At 50.8% G+C, this 24053-nt stretch overlaps 1 protein-coding gene across 1 annotated transcript; it reads left to right on the top strand.

Annotated features, from left to right (window-relative positions):
• The first annotated feature begins 382 nt into the window (after positions 1-382).
• GMPS (guanine monophosphate synthase) lies at positions 383-23667 on the top strand. The gene is made up of 16 exons (XM_059479154.1): positions 383-496; positions 6170-6351; positions 7983-8097; positions 9033-9130; positions 10106-10209; positions 10841-11034; positions 11658-11823; positions 13261-13412; positions 13782-13955; positions 15188-15293; positions 15789-15904; positions 16782-16907; positions 17165-17280; positions 18536-18666; positions 21072-21244; positions 23150-23667. Exons 1-16 carry the CDS (start codon positions 470-472, stop codon positions 23249-23251), a joined length of 2082 nt encoding a protein of 693 aa, XP_059335137.1. The 5' UTR covers positions 383-469; the 3' UTR covers positions 23252-23667.
• Positions 23668-24053: the final 386 nt, after the last annotated feature.

The following is a 24053-nucleotide window of genomic DNA, read 5'->3' on the forward strand; positions in this document are numbered from 1 at the left end:
CGCTCCAGGAGGGTTCCACGGACGCAGTCACGTTCTCCGGTGTCCGCTGGGGAATTCACCCAGCAGGCGCACAGCAGGTTCAGTGTCCAAGGCCGGGATGGACCTGGTCGATGGAAGGTGTCCCTGCCCATGGCAGGGGTGGGACGGGATGGGCTTTAAGCTCCCAGCGCAAAGCAGGCAGCGATCCCATGGTACCACAGGATGCTCACGCACAAACCCCACTCACTGCAGGGCTCTGATTGTCTTTACCCTGATAACAGAGCAAAATGCGCTGTCACACCCCAAAGCCCGCGGGGTGCGTGGCTCTCGGGCCGCGTCCCCGCCGTGTCCCCGGCCCGCCCCTGACCCCGCCGCCGCTCCTCCCCTTCCGCCGGAGCGGCCGTGCCAGGCGGCTCCTCCTCCCGCGGGCGGCATTAGCTCATCGGCCGCGGCTCCTCGCGGCCCTTTCTTCGCGCTGCCCGCCGCCCCCATGGCCCTGTGCAACGGGGACACCAAGGTCAGTGCTGCGGCCGCGGGGCGCGGGGCTGCGGCCCGGCCCGGCCCGGCCCGGCCCGGCCGGGCACATGGCGGGGCCCGCGGCCCGGGAGGGGAGCGGGACCGCCCGCGCTGCAGCCGCAGCCCCGGCTGCTCGCGGAGCGCTAATTCATTAATTAACTGATTAACCCCCCGAGCGGGGCTGTTCTAACCCTAACCCCGCCCGGCCGTGTCCCCGCTCGCAGCGGGGCCGGGGGCTCGGTTCGTCCAGCGGCACGGGCAGGGCTCCCCGCCCCAGCCCCGGCCCGGGTGTCCCACACCGCCCGTGTCCCGCTGCGGGGACGGGGCGGCCGCGTGTCCGTGTGGGCCGGGCACAGCGGGGCACGGAGCGAGCCGTGCGCCGCGGGAACTTCTAGCGCTTTCTGATAATGCAACTTCCCACCGAGCTGCCTCCAGCCGCTGCTGTGGCGGGATAAAGGACTTGTTCTGGTTTCTTTATCGAGTTTGGGAAAATCCGTGTCTCGGGGTTCGGGCGCTCGGCTCTGGGAGCCCGCTTGGTCCCCTGTAAGTTTCTGACGCGCTTTCCCTTGGCCGTGCTCGCAACCTCCCCTCCTGGCCGGGGCTGCTCCTCTCCTCCCTCCTCGGCTCCATATCTCGTTTGCAAGAAGCTGTGCCTCTGGAGGGGTTTTGAGTGCTCGCTTTGTCCCTGTGTGAGTGTTCTGGCCCGTTTTTCCCCGGCCGTGGTCAGAGCCTCCTTTCCTGGCCGGGGCTGCTCCTGGGGCTCCGGTTGTCCCTGGCCATGGGATGTGCGGCTCCGGTTGTCCCTGGCCATGGGATGTGCGGCTCCGGTTGTCCCTGGCCATGGGATGTGCGGCTCCGGTTGTCCCTGGCCATGGGGTGTGCAGCTCCGGTTCTCCCTGGCCACGGGATGTGCAGCTCCGGTTCTCCCTGGCCATGGGATATGCAGCTCCGGTTCTCCCTGGCCATGGGATGTGCAGCTCCGGTTCTCCCTGGCCATGGGATATGCAGCTCTGGTTCCCCTGGCTATGGGATGTGCAGCTCCGGCTCATCCTGCAGAGTGAGAGCAGATTGTGCAGGGAAAGGCTCCTGCTCCTCCTGCAGCCCACCTACACCTGCAGGACACACCTGTCTGCTAAAGCTTCCCTGATAGAAAGATTTGGGGGCTCTTGTCCTGCTCCTGGGGATGGCCTGAGTTTGAGGGAGCTGCTTTCCTGTTATGCTGTGAAATATGAGTGAGTATTCTTAGACCTGCTTAATTTCAATACCACAGGGAAACAGTTAAACTCTTGTAAAACCTGTGCTAGCCTGAAAGTGCAAAATCAAGGTCCTGGTTTTGGTTTGTTCTGAGTTACCAGTGTGGGTGACAGCTCAGGGCCGGGGGCTCGGGCAGAGGAGCTGCTGCTGCTTTCCAGTACTCCAGCATGGGACTGGTCTGTATGGAAATGTGGTTTATAAATTGCATTAATGACCAAGCATGTGGGTGTGTGAAATGTTTAAAATCCCCTGATTCTGCACAAGTGGGCTGCTAGGAGCTTGCACACTGAGTTTAAGGCACTAGGTAGGTATGTGAGGAACAGGATTTGTGGTGTCTGTGGCTGGTAACTCAAGCCTGATTCCAGTTCTACCTCAGCTCACTGGAGAACTTGGAATTATTTGGTTTTGGCACAGAAGAACGGCAGTGATGGAAGATTTTGCTCTCCAGTGTTAGCGTGGTGGAGCTGAGGTGGTGATGAGGCTGGCAGCACAGCTGGGGTGACACACAGCTCAGGTGCCACCTTGGTGCCATGTCCCAGGTCTGTGGTGTTCAGGGTGACTTGTGAGTTGAGTTAGCTGAATAGAGACTTTCTTCTCTCAGCGTGCCCACGCTTTTAGCCCTGTTTTCAGTCCCACTCTGGGACAGCAGCGTGGTGCCTCTGCCCTGTGCCACCTGGGACAGGTGTCAGAGCAGCTCCCACAGCCGGTCTCAAACCAGCGTGTTCTCCTGACTTTTGTGTGATAGACCAGAGGACGAGGAGCTCTAGTTGTAGCTGCACTGAGGGGAAAGGAGCTTTCATTGGAGGCTGTCAGCCCCAGCAGGAGGAGGTGCTGGCCCCATAAGCCCCGTCTGTCCCTGCAGGAGCTGGGCTGTCTGGTGTCCTCTAAATCTGCTGGCACACCCTGGTGTGCAGGGCTCAGCTGCCGTGCTGGCTGCACAGGAACAGCATCTGTTCCTTTTGGATTTCATCAAGTGGCGTTTGCCATGGTAAATTGGGGTTTAAAACCCCTAGCCTTGGAACTGTGCCCTTAAATAAGTGAAGCCAGATCCTGTGATGACTTTTCTGCCCTTTTTCCTTTCCTCTTTTTGCCTGTGATTTGTGGTGGTGTGTGTTGGGCTCTCTTAGTCCTGCACCCCCTTAATATTCTACTTGTCTGGTGAGTTCAGAGGAGTCTGGATTGCTGTCCTGCCTCTGAGGGAGGTGCAGGTTCAGGACAGAGACCAAACCATGCTGCTTTAACAGTGCTCCTCAAGCTACTCCTGATGTAACTTCAGCCTCTGTCTGTTTTCACACTCCTGTCTCCCTCCCACCTGTTAACTCATGCCCCCATTAACCACACCTGCCTGCCCAAAGCATCTCGGGGCAGGGCACTGAAAACCAGATTTATTTATTTATTTATCAGCTACAGGTGTGGATGCTTGGCTATCAGTTCAGCTGAGCTGACACCAACAGTACCTTCTGTTTAGTCTTTTTTGGTGAGGAGGCTGCAGAGCTCTTGCCCTAAATGACACAGCCTACTGCTCTGAAACACTTAAAGGCTTGAAATAAAAACATAGCACTGCCAGGAATAGTGTTTTCCCCAAGATGGGCTCAGGAAAGCACGAGGATATTGGTCTGTCTTGCAGGAGCTGCTAATTTAGAAATTGCCAGGTGAAAATGCCCAGAATCACTGTAACAGTATTTCCCTCCCTGCCCTGGAAGGGAGGACAGCTCTAGTGACTCTGCCTCGCTGGGGCTGAGGCTGCTGAAGTCTGCTCCCTTCCAGCATGTGCACTTTTTGTTGTGTAACCCAGGACTAAATGTCATTAAGAGCTCCCCATCAGGCAACTTGGCTGCCAGCTGAAGGGCAAAAATTAAACATCTGAGTTTAACCTGGATTTAGGCTTTTGAGGGATTTAGCACTATTTTTTCCCCCCACTTATGTCCTTTAATTAAGATAAAACCTCTTGCAGCTGGTGTGAACTTTGGACATTTCCAGTGTGTTTGTTGGGAGGCTGTGTCCCAGCAGGGTGATGCTCTCCAGAATCACCTGTGGCTGGGTTCCTGCCCCAGGTGAGCATGGCTGAGCAGCAGTGATGGGAACACAGGCCAGTCCTGGGTTGGAGGTTCTGATGGTTTGGAGCAGGCAGCAGAGCCACTCCAGCCTGCCATCAGGAAAACTTGAAATGGAGCTCCAAGGTGTTTGGAGGCAGCATTTGCCAAAGCAAAACCCTTCCCAGTTTGTCCTTCACCAAGCTACATTGGCACGGACAGGGTAAGCTTTAGGTTAGGGGAAGAACACCTTGACAGAATTCAGTTCTTTAGGCAGCAGATTTTTGGTGTTGCAGCATGGCTGTTGATTCTTCCCTGGAGATGCTTCCACTGGAATAGCTGCTCTCCCCACAAGTTTCTTTAAATGAGGAAACTGGGCCTTGTGTATTTTAGCATTCCTTCATGTTTGGCTGAAGTTGGCCAGGCAGTTCAGGCATGAGGGGCTCAGAGGGAACCACTGCTTTGTTCTGACATGCAGTCTGCTCAGATGCTGCACTCAAAATGTGTGGGTTTTTTTCTTTTTTTTAATCTTTTAGCAGGGACATTTGTTCTCAATTTCCCCTTTTTATTCTCTCCAGGAGGTAATGTCAAGTAAAGTTCAGCATACGAGCCAACGTGATGGGGGGAAAACATTTTTTGTTTGGTTTTGTGCTGTTTTGCCTGAGAAAAAGGCTGGTGCTCTCAGTTCTCATGGGCTGTGCTGGGGTTTGTGTGGAACTGGAAAATGGAAAGAGATGGAGAGGCTGCAGATGGTGATCAGGGCATATGAGCTCTTGCTTGTGGAAAGCTCTGCCTTCATTAGATCATTAGCATTTTTCTTCCCTAATTTGTGCCCTGTTTGGTTTGGGGGATGTCATGCCTGTGTGTCTGCTTGGGGTGCATGATCTGTGCTGGTGTCCAGTACCTTTATCTCGCAAGTGCCTCAACTGCTCCTTATAATCGTCAAGATTTTGTTTGGTTTTTATGCATTTTGAAGTTTCTTGGCCGGTCTTTGTCATTTTTATCATAAATTAGCATAGCTAATCAGCAAAGCCTTGCACATGTTAGTTGTTAAAGAGATCTGGCTTAGTCAATGGGCTGTCAGTGTAAAGCCAGAGAAGGTTTAGACTGGATATCAAGAGGCATTTCCTGACAGAAACGTTTGTAAAGCGTTTGAGGGGCTGCCCAGGGTAGTGATGGGGCCACCATCCCTGAGAGGTTCTGAAAATGTGTGCAAGCAGCACGTGAGGGCACAGTTCAGTGGTGACCAGAGTGATGGAGCTGGGTGGACAGCTGGACTCTGGCCACTCACAGGGGCCTTTGCCAGCCTCATATGTCAGTGACCCTGCGGGATTGCTGGGTGGGTGTGGATGACTTGGTGGGACATGGGTGTGGGTGACCCCATGAGATTGCTGGGTGGGTGTGGGTGACCCTACAGGATTGTTGACCTGGATATTGGTGGTTCCATGGGATTTCTAACGTGGGTGTTGGTATTCCTGTGGGATTGCTGGTGTGCATGGCTCTGTGGGATTTCTGACATGGGTGTCAGTGGTTCCGTGGGATTTCTGACCTGGGTGTTGGTGATTCTGTGGGATTGCTGAGGGGTGTGGGTGACTTGGTGGGACATGGGTATTAGTGACCCCATGGGATTGCTGAGTGGGTGTGGGTGATTCTGTGGGATTGCTAGTGTGTGGCTCTGTGGGATTGCTGAGTGGGTGTCAGCAATTCCATGGGGTTTCTGATGTGGGTGTCAGCAGTTCCATGGGGTTTCTGACATGGGTGTCAGCAGTCCATGGGATTTCTGACATGGATGTCAGCAGTTCCATGGGGTTTCTGACGTGGGTGTCAGCAGTTTCATGGAGTTTCTGACGTGGGTGTCAGCAGTTCCATGGGGTTTCTGACATGGGTGTCAGCAGTCCATGGGATTTCTGACATGGATGTCAGCAATTCCATGGGGTTTCTGACGTGGGTGTCAGCAGTTCCATGGGGTTTCTGACGTGGGTGTCAGCAGTTCCATGGGGTTTCTGACGTGGGTGTCAGCAGTTCCATGGGATTTCTGACATGGATGTCAGCAGTCCATGGGATTTCTGACATGGATGTCAGCAGTTCCATGGGGTTTCTGATGTGGGTGTCAGCGGTTCCATGGGGTTTCTGACATGGGTGTCAGCAGTCCATGGGATTTCTGACATGGATGTCAGCAGTTCCATGGGGTTTCTGCCGCGGGTGTGGGTGACCCCATGGGATTGCTGAGTGAGTGTGGGTGATTCTGTGGGATTGCTGAGTGGACGTTGGTGGTTCCATGGGGTTTCTGACATGGGTGTCAGCGGTTCCATGGGGCTTCTGACGTGGGTGTGAGCAGTTCCATGGGGTTTCTGACGTGGGTGACCCCATGGGATTGCCGTTGGCAGCCCGAGAACGCCGGGGCAGAGCTCAAGGATGGGCAGCACCACTACGAGGGCGCCGTGGTGATCCTGGACGCGGGCGCGCAGTACGGCAAGGTCATCGACCGCCGCGTGCGCGAGCTCTTCGTGCAGTCCGAGATCTTCCCGCTGGAGACGCCGGCCTTCGCCATCCGCGAGCAGGGCTTCAGGTACGTCTGCCCTTCCCTGCCATCCTCCTGTTCCCTGCTCACCCTCCTGCCCCTTCCCTGCTCTCTGTTCCCTGCTCACCGCCTGGGTCATTCCCTGCCGTCTGTTCCATGCTCACCACCTGAGCAGCAGCTCTAATGTTGCAATAAAGCACACAGAACTCCGTTTCTTCACATAGGGAAAGCCAATTCTTTATTCACGTAACTCGTTTTATGTAGTTTTCACGGACCTTGTGTCCAGCTCCAAGTGGCTGGTAGTTTTCTTGCCCAATTCATTGGTTCAAAGGTATTTTTGTGTGTGCGTGGTAAGATTCTCTCTTCACCCAGGTGTTTACATTTTTCTAAGATTCTCTCTTCACCCAGGTGTTTACATTTTTCATTGTGGATTTTTATGGGACAGATCTTGTTATTACAGGTGCAACCTATTTTTCTTACTAGACTAGGTTGTTGTGCTAACTGCTTCTGTGCATGGAGTTATTTGGAGCAGGAGCACCAGCAGCCACAGAGGGGAGTTCAGGCTCTTCATGGCACTCCAGGGTCAGGAGATGCACTGTGTCTCCAGGCTGACCAGGAGTGCCTGTGCAGGAGCTGCAGGGACAAGCTTTCAGGGTGGTTTCAGGATGGTAAAACTGCACCCACATCAGCTGTGCTGGTTCCAGAGCTGGCCTGGAGATGCCAGCAGGCAGGGGAACAAATGCTGCCCCTTCCAGCTCCATTCCCCTGGCTGGAGGGGCTGCAGGTGGCCTTGGTGCCAGGCTGGTCCCGCAGGGCTGTTCCTGTTGGTGGCACAGGCAGCAGTGGGCAGCACAGCTCCTGCTCCTGCTGCTCAGAGCCAGAACAACTCTGCTCTGTTAATCCCATTTGTGCACGTCCTGTCTGGTTTGGTTTTGCACTCCTTGCTCAGAACAAGTTTGATGTTCTCTGTGAAACAAACAGTTCTGAGTCCAAGGTCTGGTACAGCCCTGCTCCATCCCAGCACGAGGCCAGAAGTGTTGCCCAACTGATGCTTCTGCAGTTCATGGTCCTGGAGATCACTGTGGTTTGCAAAAACTCTCTCTTCCCCTTTGAGATAATATAATTTTCTTTTCTAGGGTGAAGTATTAACTCCAAACCCTACATGATCACGTGTATTGTGCTTGTAATTCTCAGCTTGCTGCTAATGCCATTTCTGCATAACCAGAGTGGATGAAGGGACTTTTTTTCCAGCAGATTTAGGAGTTAGGGAGTGTATTTTTTGACTGCAGGTCTCCTCTAGATGTCACAGACTTCATAAATTATGTGTATATATATACACACATATATAAAAATATATATCTTGGTGCTAATACTCTACATTTGTCCCAACCATCCTGCTTCACTTATCATAGCTGCTGGTTGGCTATGAGAAATTTAAAATACACACTTTTTATGATGGTTTATATTTGACTTTGTTTAAACTGGGGAAATCCTTGCCTGAAAACCTGCTGGGTCTGACAGCAAAAATCAAGTTACATGTAATGATATCTGTGTTAAAATGAAGTCTGTTAGAAAGTGTCAGTTCTAAGAGTGGTATGAGACAGTGCCAGTGCTTACAGTAAATAGATTAAGGTAACCAGTGTGTTTGGATTAATGATTTCTTCCTGTTCTGTCTGCAGAGCCATCATCATATCTGGAGGACCAAACTCTGTGTATGCAGAAGATGCACCATGGTTCGACCCAGCCATATTCACAATAGGAAAACCAGTGCTTGGCATCTGCTATGGCATGCAGGTGCTCTTGGGGACAGCACAGGGTCCTTGGGGCTGGGGCACACCTCCAGGAGCCCGTGCAGCCATGAGATGTGCCTGTCCACAGCCTCCCTCAGGCTCATTTCTGCGTGGGCTGCAGGGGCAGTGCTGGGGGAGCCACAGCAGCGTCCATGGATGAGCTGAGCTTGCTGTGTGCTCCTCTCCTGGCTCTGCCTTACCTTGGAATGGCCCTAAACTGAAGGATGTGAGTTAGTGATTAGGGAGAAGCTCTTCCCTGGGAGGGTGGGAAATCCCTGGCACAGGGATCCCCTGGATCCCTGGCAGTGCCCAAGGCCAGGCTGGACAGGGCTGGGATCCACCTGGGGCTCACAAAAAAAAGAAATAACCCTTACTTCCCTTTGGAAGACTCTCTGGTGGGCCTGCAGGGATCTGGTAGATCCCAGCTGAGCAAAACCAACTTCCAGGGAGACAAGGGCTGCTTTAGGTGCATGACTTCTGATCCTGCATCTTGGCTTCTCCAGGGTTACTCCAAAAATAAAACCAAGGGAATAAAGTTAGGTTTTTGATGTGGCCTCAGGTACTCAGCTGGTTTGCAGAGCAGCCATTTCTGAGGGAAGGGGCTGCACACTATGGAATATACATAATTTTGCAAATCTCTGCCTGTGGGATTCTGCTCCCTGTGTGTGGCAGTGCCCCCAGCTGTGCTGGCAGAGGGGAATGAGCCCAGTACAGAGCCAGGATTAATTCTGAAGGAAATCCTTATAGCTTTGGGATGAGGTGAGGGATGGAGCAGGTGGGGAGGTGCTTTCTGATGGCTCCCTTTGCTCTCAGATGATGAACAAGGTGTTTGGAGGTGAGGGTGGGGTGCTTTCTGATGGATCCCTTTGCTCTCAGATGATGAACAAGGTGTTTGGAGGTGAGGGTGGGGTGTTTTCTCATGGCTCCCTTTGCTCTCAGATGATGAACAAGGTGTTTGGAGGGACGGTGCACAAGAAGAGCGTTCGGGAGGACGGAGTGTTCAGCATCACCCTGGACAACACCTGCTCACTGTTCAGGTGCACACACATTTCCACTTATCAAAACACTATCAGCCTGGGAAGGGCTGTCTGCATTAGAGGAAGGTTTTTTGTTTTTTTTTTTTTTTTAACTGAGAAATTAGCTGATAATTTCTAATAAAACTTTTACAAGTGTGGTCACAAATAAGCAGGTTACTCACTGCAATAAATACTTTGGAATAACTTTCCAGTTGGCTCTAAAAAAGCAGGTGTATTTGCTGGGAGTATTGTATAAACTCCTTATTTCAGAGTCTTCACTGAGACACTGTAAGTGCACCATGATCTGAGAATATTTGAGTTAAGCTCTTGTCTGCTGCTGTGCACTGCTCTTGTATTTGTTGTTTGGTGCCCACCCACTTTTGGAAAGGGCACAGAAAATCCAAACCTATTCCTCTTCCACCTTCCTTTAAAACTGCTTTGTGATGTTTTATAAACCAGAATTCGATTTCTTGATAATTCTGTGGATGGCTTTGAAGTTCCTTGTGAAAAGTCTGACAGTTTACTCATCCCTGCTGCTCCAGTTTTATCACCTTCCCTCTGTAGGGCTCCTGCAGAGCTGTCTGATGTGCCCAAATTGCCCTGAAAACACCTAGTTTTGAACAAGAAAGGTTCACTTTGTTGAAATGAAAAGCAAGACTCCCAGTATCCTGACTGACTCCAGGTGGCTCCCCTTGTCCCAGAGGGGACCTCAGTCCTGGGGTGTGTGTAAGGAGAAAGCCACAAACCCTTCAGAATCAATGTCAGTTCCCTCCTGCAGGAGGGGTGTGTTGGACAGAGACTTGGGCAGCTTCCCAGGAGGCATCTCAGAGCTGCAGATGGCTGTTCCTGGGAGGAAATGCTGCAGACATTTCAGATGTCCTGCTCTGTCTGTGGAGATGTGCTTTTGTTGGAATCCCTCAGGGCATCTCTTGGAAAGGCACAGAGTTAGGGCTTTGTTCTTCCTTGAATTGATTCTGGTTTTTAATCCTGGTTTAGAGGCCTTCAGAAGGAAGAGCTTGTGCTCCTCACTCATGGAGATAGCGTGGATAAAGTGGCTGATGGATTCAAAGTGGTGGCACAGTCTGGGAACATCATAGCAGGTATTTATTTTATCCTGAATTTGTCTTCTGATAATGTTTGGTAAGGAATTATGGCAGACAGGAGTTAGAACCAAATGGGAACAGAGTAATAGCCCTTGTTATTTGATTGCCAAATAAATGGATTGGTTTTAACAATTTCTGGAGTGTGTTTGTATGTCAAGCTGTCACGATTATAAAGAAATAGACTTTAAAAGCAATGGTCCTGATTTAAATGTGGTTAAAGTTAACATTATTTATACAGTTTATATTGTTTTAAAGCATGCATGTGTTGATTGTCTTAGAAATAAAATCTCCTGTGCCCTTAAGGCAGGGGAGAGGGGACCTGCACTGTGGTGTGCAGTGCCAGTGGGGTTTGGGCTGTGCACTGTCACAGTACAAGTCAGGCACTGTTTAATTATTAAAGCTTTATTAACTTGTTACTGTATTTAATATTGCATGAATGTTCAACTGAGCAGGAATAATGTAGGTACTGAAAGCAGGGCTTTAACATCACACAGAGATTGTCACAGGAAATTGTGGGACATTAGAATTTGGGGTTTGAAAGCCGCTGCAGTTACCCAGTCCCAAAGAGCCACTTTGAGTCTCCTGCTTGACTTGGCTATGCCTATTTTTGTTTTGTCATGTGTACCAGGCATAGCAAACGAGTCTAAAAAGCTGTATGGAGCACAGTTCCACCCCGAGGTGAGCCTGACAGTGAATGGGAAGATGATCCTGAAGAATTTCCTCTACGACATCGCGGGCTGCAGCGGCACCTTCACCGTGGAGAACAGGGAGCTCCAGTGCATCCAGGACATCAAGGACAAAGTGGGCTCCTCGAAGGTCCTGGTGAGTGGGGGCACAGCTGGGGGCTGGTTTGCACTGGCTGGGGTTGGTGTGGGGAGCTGTGGTGGTTTGGGTGCTGCACACCCAGGTTTTGGGGGAGTCGCGCTGTGACTGTTCTCAGGGGTCTGAGGGTGAGGGAAGAGATGAGGATCTGACTCCATGTTTCACAAGGCTTGATTTATTATTTTACTGTATATATTACATTAAAACTGTACTAAAAGAATAGAAGAAAGGATTTCATCAGAAGGCTAGCTAAGAATAGAAAAGAAAGAATGATAACAAAGGCTTGTGGCTCGGACAGAGAGTCTGAGCCAGCTGACTGTGATTGGCCATTAATTAGAAACAACCACATGAGACCAATCCCAGATGCACCTGTTGCATTCCACAGCAGCAGATAACCATTTTGTTCCTGAGGCCTCTGAGCTTCTCAGGAGTCAAAATCCTAAGGAAAGGGTTTTTCATAAAAGATGTCTGTGACATGGCGCGGCTGGGGCAGTGTGTGTTCGCTGCAGGTGGGTGCCGTGCTCACCCTCCTGGCTGCTGTGTTCACCCTCCCGGGTGCTGTGCTGACCCCCTGCCCCCAGGCCGGCTGTGACAGGGTGTGACAGGCTGTTTGTGTCCCTCAGGTGCTGCTCAGCGGCGGCGTGGACTCCACGGTGTGCACGGCGCTGCTGAACCGCGCGCTGAACCGCGAGCAGGTCATCGCCGTGCACATCGACAACGGCTTCATGCGCAAGAGGGAGAGCCAGGCCGTGGAGGAGGCCCTCAGGAAGCTGGGCATCCACGTCAAAGGTACCTCCTCCTGCTCCCTGCTCCTTCCCGCACTGCCACCTGTGCTGCTTTCCCCAGAACCTGCCCCGGGGGTTGGGTTTGTTGGGCTGCTGTTCCAGACTCTGGTACCAAGGCAGGGTCGGTGATGTGGAGCCACCTGAACCTGAGCACAGAGCTTAAACCTGGAGTGTTAGGCCTTGTTTCCGTGATGGGAGCACACAGTGAGCTGCCCCATCTCCTTAGATGTTGGTGTGTGTGCAGGTGGGGCACAGCAGAGCAGTGAATTTGTGCCTTGGTCACTTCTCTGATCCTGTTCAGCTGCCACAGACCTCACTGCATTTCCACCTTTTCCAGTATCCCGATTAACACTTTGGGCTTCATTCCTTATCCTGAGTCTCTTTCTTTGTCAGCTGTGAGCTCATTTGGGTGACTGAATGCTACTGTAGGCAAAATTACTTTCAGAGCATTTTTTCTTGCTTTGAAAGAGGTGCATTTTAATTGTTTTTGGGGTTACTTTTGAGAACAAGGTGTTGATTGGTCAAAGGCTGCACTCAATGACCTGGGAGGTCTTTTCCAGCCTTTTTGCTTCTGTGAGGGAGTTCCTGAGAGAGCAGACAGTGCCCAGACATGGCTGATGAGAAGGCTCAGAGGTTTTTGGTACCTCAGGTGTGAGGAGGTCAGAGAAGACCAAGTTTGTGCTGCGTGGTGAACTCCTGAGCCAGAGCTGCCTCTCCTGGGGCTCCCTGCCTTGCCCAGGGGCTCTCCTGTGTCCTGGCACTGTGCAGTGTTTCCCACTGGCACAGTGCAGCCTGGGCTGCAGTGTCCTCAGCTGCATTCTAAACACATTTTTCTACATTTATCTTTTTCTTTTTTTTTAGTGGAAAATCCATGTCTTATTCTTGCAGTCTGTGAAGCAATAAACCTGGGCTCTGGCAGGCAGCCAGAGGAGCAAATTGAGGGAATCCCCTTGCTGCAAGTGCTCCTTGTGTAGGTCAGGGAGTTCAGTGCTGGTGAAGGATGCCAGAGAGCCTCCCAGCTGATCTCTGGGTTGGGAGCCTCTCTGAATTAAGTGGCATAATGTAGCATGAGTAAATAGTGCATCATTTAATTTTGGTTGCAGAAAGGCCTTGGGGAAACACTGTCTGTAAACTGTTTAAAGCAAGTAAATTATAATCTGAGAGGGAAGCAAGAACTGGACTTGCATCCAGTTTTGTGGCTGCCTAATCTCACAGTATGGAAAAAGTAATAGGTTAATAAGAGAAATAAAAGGCTCTTGTTAAAATTAGTTTTTGAGGTATTGAGCAGCCCTTTTCAATGCAGTTAATAGTCAAAGGAAATTATTTTTATTTGTTGGGGATTTTTTTTAAAGCAATAAAGTGAAACTTCTATTTTGTAACCTGCACAAAAATCTTTATTGATTTTGTAAAAGCCCCAAAAACTCCCTGTGATTTCCTGCAGTGGTGAATGCAGCCCATTCATTCTATAATGGCACAACGACTCTGCCCATCTCAGATGAGGACAGAACTCCACGTAAAAGAATTAGCAAGACCTTAAATATGACTACAAGTCCTGAAGAAAAGAGGAAAATTATCGGTGACACCTTTGTTAAGGTAATGCTTACTTGTTGTTTGGTTGAAGTTCTAAATACTGTGATTCCTGGGTACATCTTTGAGTGTTTAATCAGTGGTGGTGTTTAATTAGTGGGTGCTTGTGTGAGCTGTGGATGACTCCAGAAGCCTTTGGGAAAGACAGGAGAATATTTAATGGGCACTGATGTTCCTGTGCTCTGGGAGTGTTTTCTCCATTTTCTGCTCAACACGAGGTGGGGTTACAGGAGTGTTTCAGCAGTGGGACAGGGGCATCATGAGCTTGCTGGTTGGTTGTGCTTTTCCAGCTCCCCGCTGTAAAATTCATTCATTCTTGAGACCTTTGAGAGCCCCAAAATGACGGAGCTCTGACTCTTCGTGCCCCTGCTGCAGATTGCCAACGAGGTCATCGGGGAGATGAACCTGAAGCCCGAGGAGGTGTTCCTTGCTCAGGGCACCCTGAGGCCTGACCTGATCGAGAGCGCTTCCCTGGTGGCCAGCGGCAAGGCGGAGGTGATCAAAACCCACCACAACGACACCGAGCTGATCCGCAAGCTGCGCGAGGAGGTGAGCCCGGGCTGTGCTGCCTCTGCACAGCCAGCACCAAAACAGGGGCTGTGCTGCTGCCTCTGCACAGCCAGCACCAAAACAGGGGCTGTGCTGCTGCTGCTGCTGCCTCTGCACAGCCAGCACCAAAACAGGGACTGTGCTGCTGCCTCTGCCAGGGCCAGCACCAAAACAGGGACTGTGCTGCTGCTGCCGCTGCCTCTGCACAGCCAGCACCAAAACAGGGGCTGTGCTGCCTCTGCAGGGCCAGCACCAAAACAGGGGCTGTGCTGCTGCCTCTGCCAGGGCCAGCACCAAAACAGGGGCTGTGCTGCTGCTGCTGCTGCCTCTGCACAGCCAGCACCAAAACAGGGGCTGTGCTGCTGCCTCTGCACAGCCAGCACCAAAACAGGGACTGTGCTGCTGCTGGCACTGCCTCTGCCACAGTGTGTGGCACACCTCTGCTGGGTGTGTGGCAGTGCCAGCACCAAAACCAGGGAGTGTGCTGGCACTGCCACACACCCAGCACCCAAAGCAGGGGCTGCTGCTGCCACTGCCACTGATGGCTCTGACAAGGCCCCTGAGAGTCCATTGTCATTTGTAATTCATTGCATTGCTTCTGTTTATCAGAGAAACCAACTGAGGGTCTGTTCATGTGCAGTCCAAAAAGCCCTTTAAACACCTTTCTGTGCACAGCCCATTAGTGTTAGCATGTCAAGCAGAGGTGAGAGGCTGCCTGGTTTGGTTTTCTGGCTCTGGAATGGTGAGTTCTCTAACTGTGTTAAACTCAGATCCAGCGCAGCAGAGAGACCTCACCCACCCAGCAATCTGGAAGGTGGAAGGTGCTCAGTTACCAACTCCCCACAGGAGACAACTAATAATCCCATTTCTAATACTGATCTCTGCACAAAGTGCTTTCAGGGCTTTGGGGTTGGTCTGAGCACCCAGCAGGGACACGAAAGGTCTGAATTCCTGCAGGCAGAGCCAGCTTGGCCTTACAGCTCTGTCTGCTCTGCTGGAGCCTCAGGCTCTGGCACAACCTGGGGCTGCCTGGTCTCACCCTCTGTCCTCAGCTGTTCTACAAAGCCCACGTTCACTTGGGATTTCTTTCCAGTGTTTGTGGAATCGTTGGCACTGGTGCTGTGAGCTCAGGCCGGTTTAGGTGCCAGAACCTGAACATTTGAGGCTTTTTGTTTGGATATGTGAGCTGGAGTGTAAATTGCCTTTTATTTAATTTCTTTTTCTTTTTTTAGGGTAAAGTAATAGAGCCGCTGAAAGACTTCCACAAAGATGAGGTGCGAGTGCTGGGCAGAGAGCTCGGTCTGCCCGAGGAGCTGGTGTCCAGGCATCCCTTCCCAGGTGTGGGGCCGGGGGGTCACAGCAGTGCTCTTCAGCACTCCAGAGTCACTGCAGTGTAAAACTGATCTTCAAACACAGAAAAAAATCTATTTCAATTATCATATAAGCACAGTCTTTCAGGAAAGATGGCTTGAGAGCTGCTTGATAAATATACATCATGTTTAATGATTGAGCTTTGGTGGGAGTTCTCAGTAAGTGCAGTGAGCTCTGCCTGAGCTGCCACGTGGATCTGAGCTGGAATAATGCTCTGGCCCTGCCTTTCCAAGGGGCATTTGCTGTCTTGAAAGTAAATACTCAACATTTCCAACACTAGAAAACAGCGAAGTTGGCAATTGTGGGTTGGTTTCTTTCTGTCCTTGAGGATATTTAGACAGCTGAAGCTTAGACAGAATGTCAGAATGCACAGGATTCAGTGACTGACTCAGTGTTCCACCCTTTCAGCTGAAAACCAGCTTCTGTTATTTGGTATAATATCTCTTCAATGTTGCTTTGCAGGGCCTGGCCTAGCAATCAGAGTGATCTGTGCTGAGGAACCTTACGTGTGCAAAGACTTCCCAGAGACAAACAACATCTTGAAAATAGTGGCAGATTTTTCTGCCAGTGTGAAGAAGGTAAGGAAATCCTAAATTTTAATTTTGAGTGATGGTTCTGAAGTGAAATGCAGGGAGGCCTAGCCTGCTGAAAGGTTAAAAGGAGGTTTAGTCTGCTAAAAGGTTAAAAGGACTGGTTTGTGTTTGTGAGGAATGCTGCCTCCAAGTGCAGCTCAACTGAAGCTGTTCAGACTGCTACAAGTGTTTTGAACCATTCCTGGAAACAAGAACTTTTATTTACCTTTCAAATAATAAACAAATGCTGTTGTAGTTAAACTCTGTGCAGATGAGATCATGCAGTGACAGGAAAAGCTCTTCCCTCCCGGAGGAGCTGTGACATTCTGGGTTTGCACACCTCAAAATCCCTGGGTGTGTAAATGCAAGTGCGGGAGCCAGGAGCTGGCCCTGATGCAAAACCTGGAATTTCCAGTGGCTGATGTGTGATTTCCACATCTCCTACCTGTGCTGGCCTTTGTGGTGGCTGTCAGGCATTATTGGGGTCTGCTCTGAGGTGTGAGTTCAAAACAACTTCCAGCGCCTTTTTGGTAAATCCTGAAGGGCAGGGATTTCCATCTGCCTTTCCTTTAAAAGATGGAATTGTGGTGCCATCAAACTGGGAAGTGCAGCTTTGTGAGGGAGAAAATGAGCACAGGAAAAGAGCTTTCCCTATGGCCTTGGAGAGCTTCAGCTTCAAACTCAGTGTAATCACAGAGAAGTGCTTCAGCTGATGTTTAATTGTCAGATGAGAGGTGTGCTTTGAATAGCTCCAAGGGGTGAATGTAGACCAAGCAAACAGTTATCTAAATTACAATTTTATTTGTGCCGTGCAGGGTGTGTTTGAGGGGCTGGGAGCTGTGTTTAATTTAATGTATTTAAGTTTTTGTTGCATCCTTGGCAGCCCCACACGCTGCTGCAGAGGGTGAAGGCGTGCACGAGTGAGGAGGACCAGGAGAAGCTGATGCAGATCACCAGCCTACATTCACTGAATGCCTTCTTGCTGCCCATCAAAACTGTGGGAGTGCAGGTACAGGGCTGGTCCCAGGAGTGCAGGGAGCTGGGCAGGCCTGGGGAGCCCCTGTGCAGCTGCAGGGCTGGCAATGCAGGGAAAGCTGTGCCAGCCTGTCCTGGTGGCTGCAGGGGCTGTGCCAGCCTGTCCTGGGCATTCAGCGTGTGCTGAATGTTGTCCCCAGCTGTGCTGCTGTCACCTGCATGGGCAGGAGGGGCTGTGGGTGGCTGTGGCAGCAGAGCTGGCACTCAGAGTGTCTGTCTGTCCGTCCCCAGGGTGACTGTCGCTCCTACAGCTACGTCTGTGGCATCTCCAGCAAGGATGCCCCACACTGGGAATCCCTCATGTTCCTTGCCAGGCTCATCCCACGCATGTGCCACAACATCAACAGGTGAGTATTGATCTGTCTTTATTTTTAATTGTCTAATTCATATGTGGAACTTCACCATGTGCAGACATTTCTCTGTTTAATCTGGGGTGTGATATTTTTATATGTTGGACAGGTGTCTCATACAGAGGTCACAAATACACAATAAATCAAAATATGGATTTATTCTCAGCTTGAAAAGAAATTGCTGGCCTATATCCTTGGATTAGGCAGCCCCACTATAATTTATGCAGATCCCTTCTGCAAGGCTCCGGGCTGGGGCTGAGCTGTGATGTGCTGCACTTTGCTTTGCCTTTGTGTCAGGAAGGGATTTGTGAGGGGCTGTCAGCTCTGATGCACAGGGAGGCTCCAAAGCTGGCCAGTTTGATGTCAGCTGAGCTCTCTGAGGATACATTTCCTGCCCACTCCAGTCCGTGACTTCTCCAGCAGCTGAAGGTGCTGAGACATAAAAATCAGCTCTGGGGAATTATACCCTCCTTGCTTGGCTGTGGGATTTCTGCCAGAACTGCTTAGAATTGCTTATAGCAAAACTTCATTTTCTCACATAAGTGACACCTACTGACAGAGCTTTTACTCTGAAAGGTGAGAGCAGGAATTGCAAGGCACCTGTTTAAATTAAGTGCAGAGGGGACAAAAGAAGTTGTAAATCAGGATTGCCTGTGCAGTTCCAGAGTGTGTCAGAAAATGAAAATAAAAGCCAGTTTGTGGCTTCAGAGCACTGCTGATTGCTTTAAGCTCTGCTGGGTTTGGCAGTGCCCTCCTGAGCATCCCACAGCTCTGGGAGCTCTTTGATGTCCCCAGGCTCTTTGCAGGCTCCTCTGCTGTTCCAGGCACACTGAGGAGGCTCCTGCCCAGCTGGCTTTGCATTCCACACAGAAATCCACAGCACACACTGGCACATCTGTGTGTTTTGGTACTCCTGGTCTGTGTCTGCAGGCCCACACCGTGCTGGGAGCACCTCGTGGTGAGCCCATGCACGAGGCCACTCCAGCTCTGCAGCTTCTGAGACACGAGGAATGACATTAAACACACGAAGCTGATGTGACTGCTCTGAATTTAGGAGGTGTTTTGTTGCGGACGTGCTTCTGCAGATGCATAAATTGCAGTTAGTGCCCTGTGCTGAAGCCCTCATGAACAATGAGGCGCAGCATTTACTGGGGGTTGGTGCTTTGCTGTTCAGGGCTGTGAGCAGGATGGAGCCTGGTGCTGTTCCCCAGCTCTGTGCTGCCCTGCCCTGTGTCTGTTCTGTGCCTTGCAGGGTGGTGTATGTGTTTGGGCCCCCTGTCAAAGAGCCCCCCACGGATGTCACCCCCACCTTCCTGACCACGGGAGTCCTCAGCACTTTACGGCAAGCTGACTTCGAGGCTCACAACATTCTCAGGGAGTCTGGTAGGTGCTCCACCTCGTCCCAGGGTCACACCCGTGTTCCCAGGTCCCTGCAAACACACTGGGGGTCACAGAGTGGCGCTGTCAAATCTGCAGGCGGGTATTTGTGATGGTGTTCACAGGGGTCCCAGGATGAGGGAAGAGATGAGGATCTGACTCCGTGTTTCAGAAGGCATGATTTATTATTTTGTGATATATATTATATTAAAACTATACTAAAAGAATAGAAGAAAAGGTTTCATCAGAAGGCTGCTAAGAATAGAAAAGAAAGAATGATAACAAAGGCTTGTGGCTCGGACAGAGAGTCTGAGCCAGCTGACTGTGATTGGCCATTAATTAAAAACAACCACATGAGACCAATCCCAGATGCACCTGTTGCATTCCACAGCAGCAGATAACCATTGTTCACATTTTGTTCCTGAGGCCTCTGAGCTTCTCAGGAGGAAAAATCCTAAGGAAAGGGTTTTTCATAAAAGATGTCTGCGACAGATATTTCCAAAGAAGTGATCAGTTAGTGGATTGACAGACCAAAAATATGATCAGTTAGTGGAATGACAGTGAAAATTTGTGGAAGCTGATAGCCAAAGGCCAGGAGTTTATTTTAGGGGATTTTGGGGACTGACTTGCTTCTTACACATCATGAAGCTCAAAGCTGTGGTGCTTCACTGCAGACTTGTGCAGGCAACCCAGTCACCCAGATCCCTTCTCTTTGCTGAGCTCAGTGTTTACCTGAGGTGAAGGAACTTGACACAGTTTTTAAATGGTGTTGGTTCTGGGCAAAGCCCAGATACCAGGTTTCTCATGGGGATGATGCTCACAGCCTGTGGTGGTTTCAGATTTCTTAACTTGAAATCAAAGCTGCAGCCCCAACCCTGCACAGCCAGGGAGTGTGGGGTCCCCTGGATGTGCTGCACAGGCAGAGCCTGGGAATAAACAGTTCTGAGGTTCAGCCTCCTCAGGTCTTTACTTAATTACCTTTGGAGATGTGATCTGTGTGGGAAGCACTGCATCAGCCCTGCCTGTATTTGCTATAAATCAAGTTGCAGCAGATCCCTCTCTCTGAGGATCCATGCTCAGTTTGCAGAGCTGTGTGAGCAGAATTTGTACAGAATTAACCTCAAAAGGCTGAGATAACACTGTTGGCTGTGTTGGTAAAGCTGTAGCTGTGTCTCGCTAACTTTTGGTGACACTTGGCTCTGTGTGAATGAATTGCTCCTAAAAATAAGCCTGGAGTTGTGGCTCAGTGAGAAAACCTCCCAGTGCAGCAGCTCAGGCCAGGGCTGGCACAGGGAGGGAGCTGAGTACCAGGAGCTCCTCACACCTGGATTTTGGACCTTCAGCTCCTTGGAACAGGGAAACTGGGGAGCTGTGCATTGCCTTTCTGGAGCAGATGTTGGAAAATGAGGGAAATGTCTGCAGTTACCTGCCCAGCACCAGCCAGGGGTACTGGAGAGCTGTCTCCTGAGTGTTTCAAAGACTGTTCAAAGAATAGTATTTCAAAGACAAAGAATAGTTCAAAGAATATTTCAAAGATTTTGTTGGGAATATCTCTTTATTGGACTTGATATGGGGACTGATAAAGCCCCCTGGTTTTATGTGATGTGGGAAGGAAAGTGGCTCTTCCATTGATTCACAGTGAATTACAGGGATAACACAGATTAGCTGGGATTTTTTCTGCGTGCCTGCAAAGGCTGAGGATCATCTCAAGTGGCAATTTATAGAATCTCAGAACGGTTTGGGTTGGAAAGGACATCAGGGATCATCTGCTCCAGGCCCTGGGGACACCTTCCACTTATCCCAGGCTGCTCCAAGCCCTGTCCAGCCTGGCCTTGGACCCTTCCAGGGATGGGGCAGCCACAGCTGCTCTGGGAGCCTGTGCCAAGGGCCCTCCCAGTGCTGGTTTGCAGCTGCAGAGCTGCAGCACTGCTGTGGGACCAGGGGGAGCAGATCCCGCAGGAACAGCTTCCGTGGGATGGGGAGCAGATCCCACGGGCTGAAGAGAGCAAGGGAGCAGCTCCCATAGGGTGAGGGAGCAGATCCTACAGGAGGTGAAGGAACAGCTCCCATGAGGTGGGGAGCAGATCCCACAGGATGGAGCACAGAATCCCACAGGGTGAAGGAGCAGATCCTACAGGAGGTGAAGGAACAGCTCCCATGAGATGGGGAGCAGATCCCACAGGATGGAGCACAGAATCCCACAGGGTGAGGGGAGCAGATCCCACAGGGTGAGGGGAGCAGATCCTACAGGAGGTGAAGGAGCAGATCCTGTAGGATGAGGGAGCAGATCCCACAGGATGTGAGGGGAGCAGATCCCACAGGGTGAGCAGCGCTCCTGGCTCAGAGCGGGAAGCGCAGGTGGGAGCAGTGCAGCGCTCACCGTGCCCGTGTGCCCCCCGTGTGTGCTGCAGGCTATGCTGGGAAGATCAGCCAGATGCCAATCATCCTGACCCCGCTGCACTTCGACCGGGACCCCCTGCAGAAGCAGCCCTCGTGCCAGAGGTCAGTGGTCATCAGGCCCTTCATCACCAGCGACTTCATGACGGGCATCGCCGCCACGCCGGGCGCCGAGGTGCCCGAGGAGGTGAGGGCATCCCGCAGGAGGGGTCCTGCGTGCACCCAGCACAGCGCACACAATGTGCCTGGGCTTCTCTCCCGCTGCACTGCTGAGAAATAGCAATTGATGGTTTTCTAAATACTGACCTGTCCTACGTTTGGGAACTATTGGAAAAACCCCATGTGGGTTTCAGTGTGGATACTTTACTCTGACCATAACTTATTTCATGTCTATCCGTGAGATATTTGCATATCAATACAGCAGTGTATTTTGTATTTTGGTTTTGGTGCTTGATGATCTTGGACAGAGCACAAAAGGTGATTCTGGTGGAAGTAACACAGAAATACAACTTTTTGTGTGCTGGCCTCTTCTGGATGGATGCATATTCCAAATTCAGGGAGCTCGTCCCTGGAGCACTCATTGCTCCTTGGTGTTCCAGCTCCTGTTCCCCTCCTGCTGTCCCTCCTGAGCCCCTGCTCCCAACTCATCTCTCCTCTCACTGCATCTCCTCTCACCCCACTGCCTTGACCTCGAGTTTCTTGCTGTTTTTCTCTGTTATAAATAATCATTAAAAACTTGTGGTGTTCTGGGAAGCAAAACTAACAGAGTGAGGGGCTGGCAGGTGGGTATGGCAACGCAAAGGCTTTGCAGCAGAGCTGAGCTAAAATACAACCAGATAAAGAGGAAAGAATACCCCAGCCATTCCTGGGATTTGGAGTTAATTTTTGCATCATAATTGGAAACTTCCTGACATTAGGAATTTAGGAATTACTTTTCTTTGGCACTTTTGCTTTTACTGAAACTCGCAGTTTAACATCTCAGTGCCCTGTGTGCTCTGTAGGTCATTAAGAGTGCTTAAGAGTGAGGTTCAAGCTTTTCTTTTTTTCCTAACTTTATCCATGTCCAGTCAAGTACTTTGTCCCTCTGGGAATGCACTGTAGGAGTAGGATTGACTTTTTATTTTAAACACACTTGAGGAGCATCTGAGCATTGTTTAGTAATTGTATATAATTGAAGTCCTCTACTTTGAGGCAGCCTGTCCATGAAAAGAACAGCTCAGATTGCCATGTGAGCTACTATCCCACTGTATAAAATGAGGATTCATTTGTCTTTACAAACAACCAAACACCACAAAACCCACCCCCAAACAAAAACCCTGCATTCTTCAAAATGAAAAATGGTCGTTTTAAGGATAGGTGGTAGCGTGATGGCTAAGTAATAGAGGTTATAGAGAGTAATCATATTTATGGGGGAAATAATCAAGTTTTTCTATGCAGAGCAATGCAGTGTTAATTTGTGCTTTCACTATAAACAGAACAGCATGTCATGTAAGTGGTGTTGGGAGCTGGGGGATTTTTAAGGAGTCTGAACTTCTCAGGATCATCAAATTCTCCCCTGGAATGTTGCTGCTGACATGGATTAATTGTGAGCTCTGGAAGATGACTCTCACTGGCAAGCAGAGGTTTCCTTCCAGCTGATTTTATTCCATGTCTGGTGGCAAAGTGCTGGTCCTAACAGGCTCTGGTGTCCAGCAGAGCTGGTGTCAGCAGTTTGCCCTCCAGCCTTTCCAGGGTGATTTTTGTCATTTATAGGACAGGAAGTAACACGAGTGCACACACCACTGTTCTCAGGGTGGAAAAGAGGGAATTTTATTTTCTGGCCCTAACATTTATAGATTTCCAGAAGTGACAGTGGATTGGAGTGCCACCTCTCCAATGACACTGGACAAACCAACACTCCATCAAATTTCTCTTCTTTTATAAAAGAATGCAAAACAATGAGTTATTTACAGAAAGTGTGTGAGAAAGCTCGTTACATGAATGCAAACATCAGAAGGCTCAGAAAATCTTAAACAATCAGGGTGACAGATTTTCTTTGGGTCTGTTTCACACACACACGTTTTCCTGATGCTGTGTTTGCCCTGCCCCACAGGTGGTGCTGAAGATGGTGGCAGAGATCAAGAAGATCCCTGGCATCTCTCGGGTGATGTACGACCTGACATCGAAGCCGCCGGGAACCACGGAGTGGGAGTAGCTCCCTTTTCCCTCTCCAAGTACTGTGTGCAGTCTAAACCATATCAGAAACCATTCCCAGTGTTGACATGCAGTACTGTGAAAGCGTGGCTGGCGCTGCTGCAGGGCACCAGCCTGCCCTGCCGGGGCAGAGGAGCAGCCCAGGGCTCAGACTGTACGGGTAAATGACGGTGCCAGCGCTGCCAGCCAGGCCCCTCTGCTTTGCCTTTGCCTCTCCAGTGCCCCCCGTGTCCTGTTACCTGTCATTTCGGTGTCTCTTTGTTTTTGTACACTGTGGAAAAAGAAGCAGTTTATTTACTTCTACCAAAAGCATTGTTACAGCCCGGCCGCGTAAGAGGAGTCGATTCTTTGTGACCAACCGCTTTGGGACGGATTTATTATAAATAAATATTTTGCCAAACGGAGTGGTGGGTGCTGTTGAGTGGCTGTGTGTGCCGTGTGCTGTGGCCCTGCTCTGTGCTCCTGGGCACGGCAGCAGGGGGAGCAGTGCTGGCCTCTCCTGGCACTGCTGTCCGTGTGTCTGTCCCTGCTGGGCCGCAGCAGAGCTCCCAGCTCCTCCTGCCCGTGGCAGACCTGGGCGTGCAGCTGGCAAGGCAGAGCTGCTGGGCTGTGCCTCCTGTGTCCCAGCAGGGCTTCCCTTGGACCTGCTGATGGTCCTGCAGCTGTGCTCTGGCAGGGTTTGGGATGGTTTGTGTCCTGCAGGTTGGCTCTGACAGAGTTTTGGGGATGGTTTGTGTCCTGCACCTTTGCTCCGGCAGGGATTTGGGGTGTGCTGTGCTCAGCTCAGTCTGAGATCATCCTGG

Source organism: Ammospiza nelsoni, chromosome 10 (genome assembly GCF_027579445.1).
Source record: "Ammospiza nelsoni isolate bAmmNel1 chromosome 10, bAmmNel1.pri, whole genome shotgun sequence".
NCBI lineage: Eukaryota > Metazoa > Chordata > Aves > Passeriformes > Passerellidae > Ammospiza > Ammospiza nelsoni.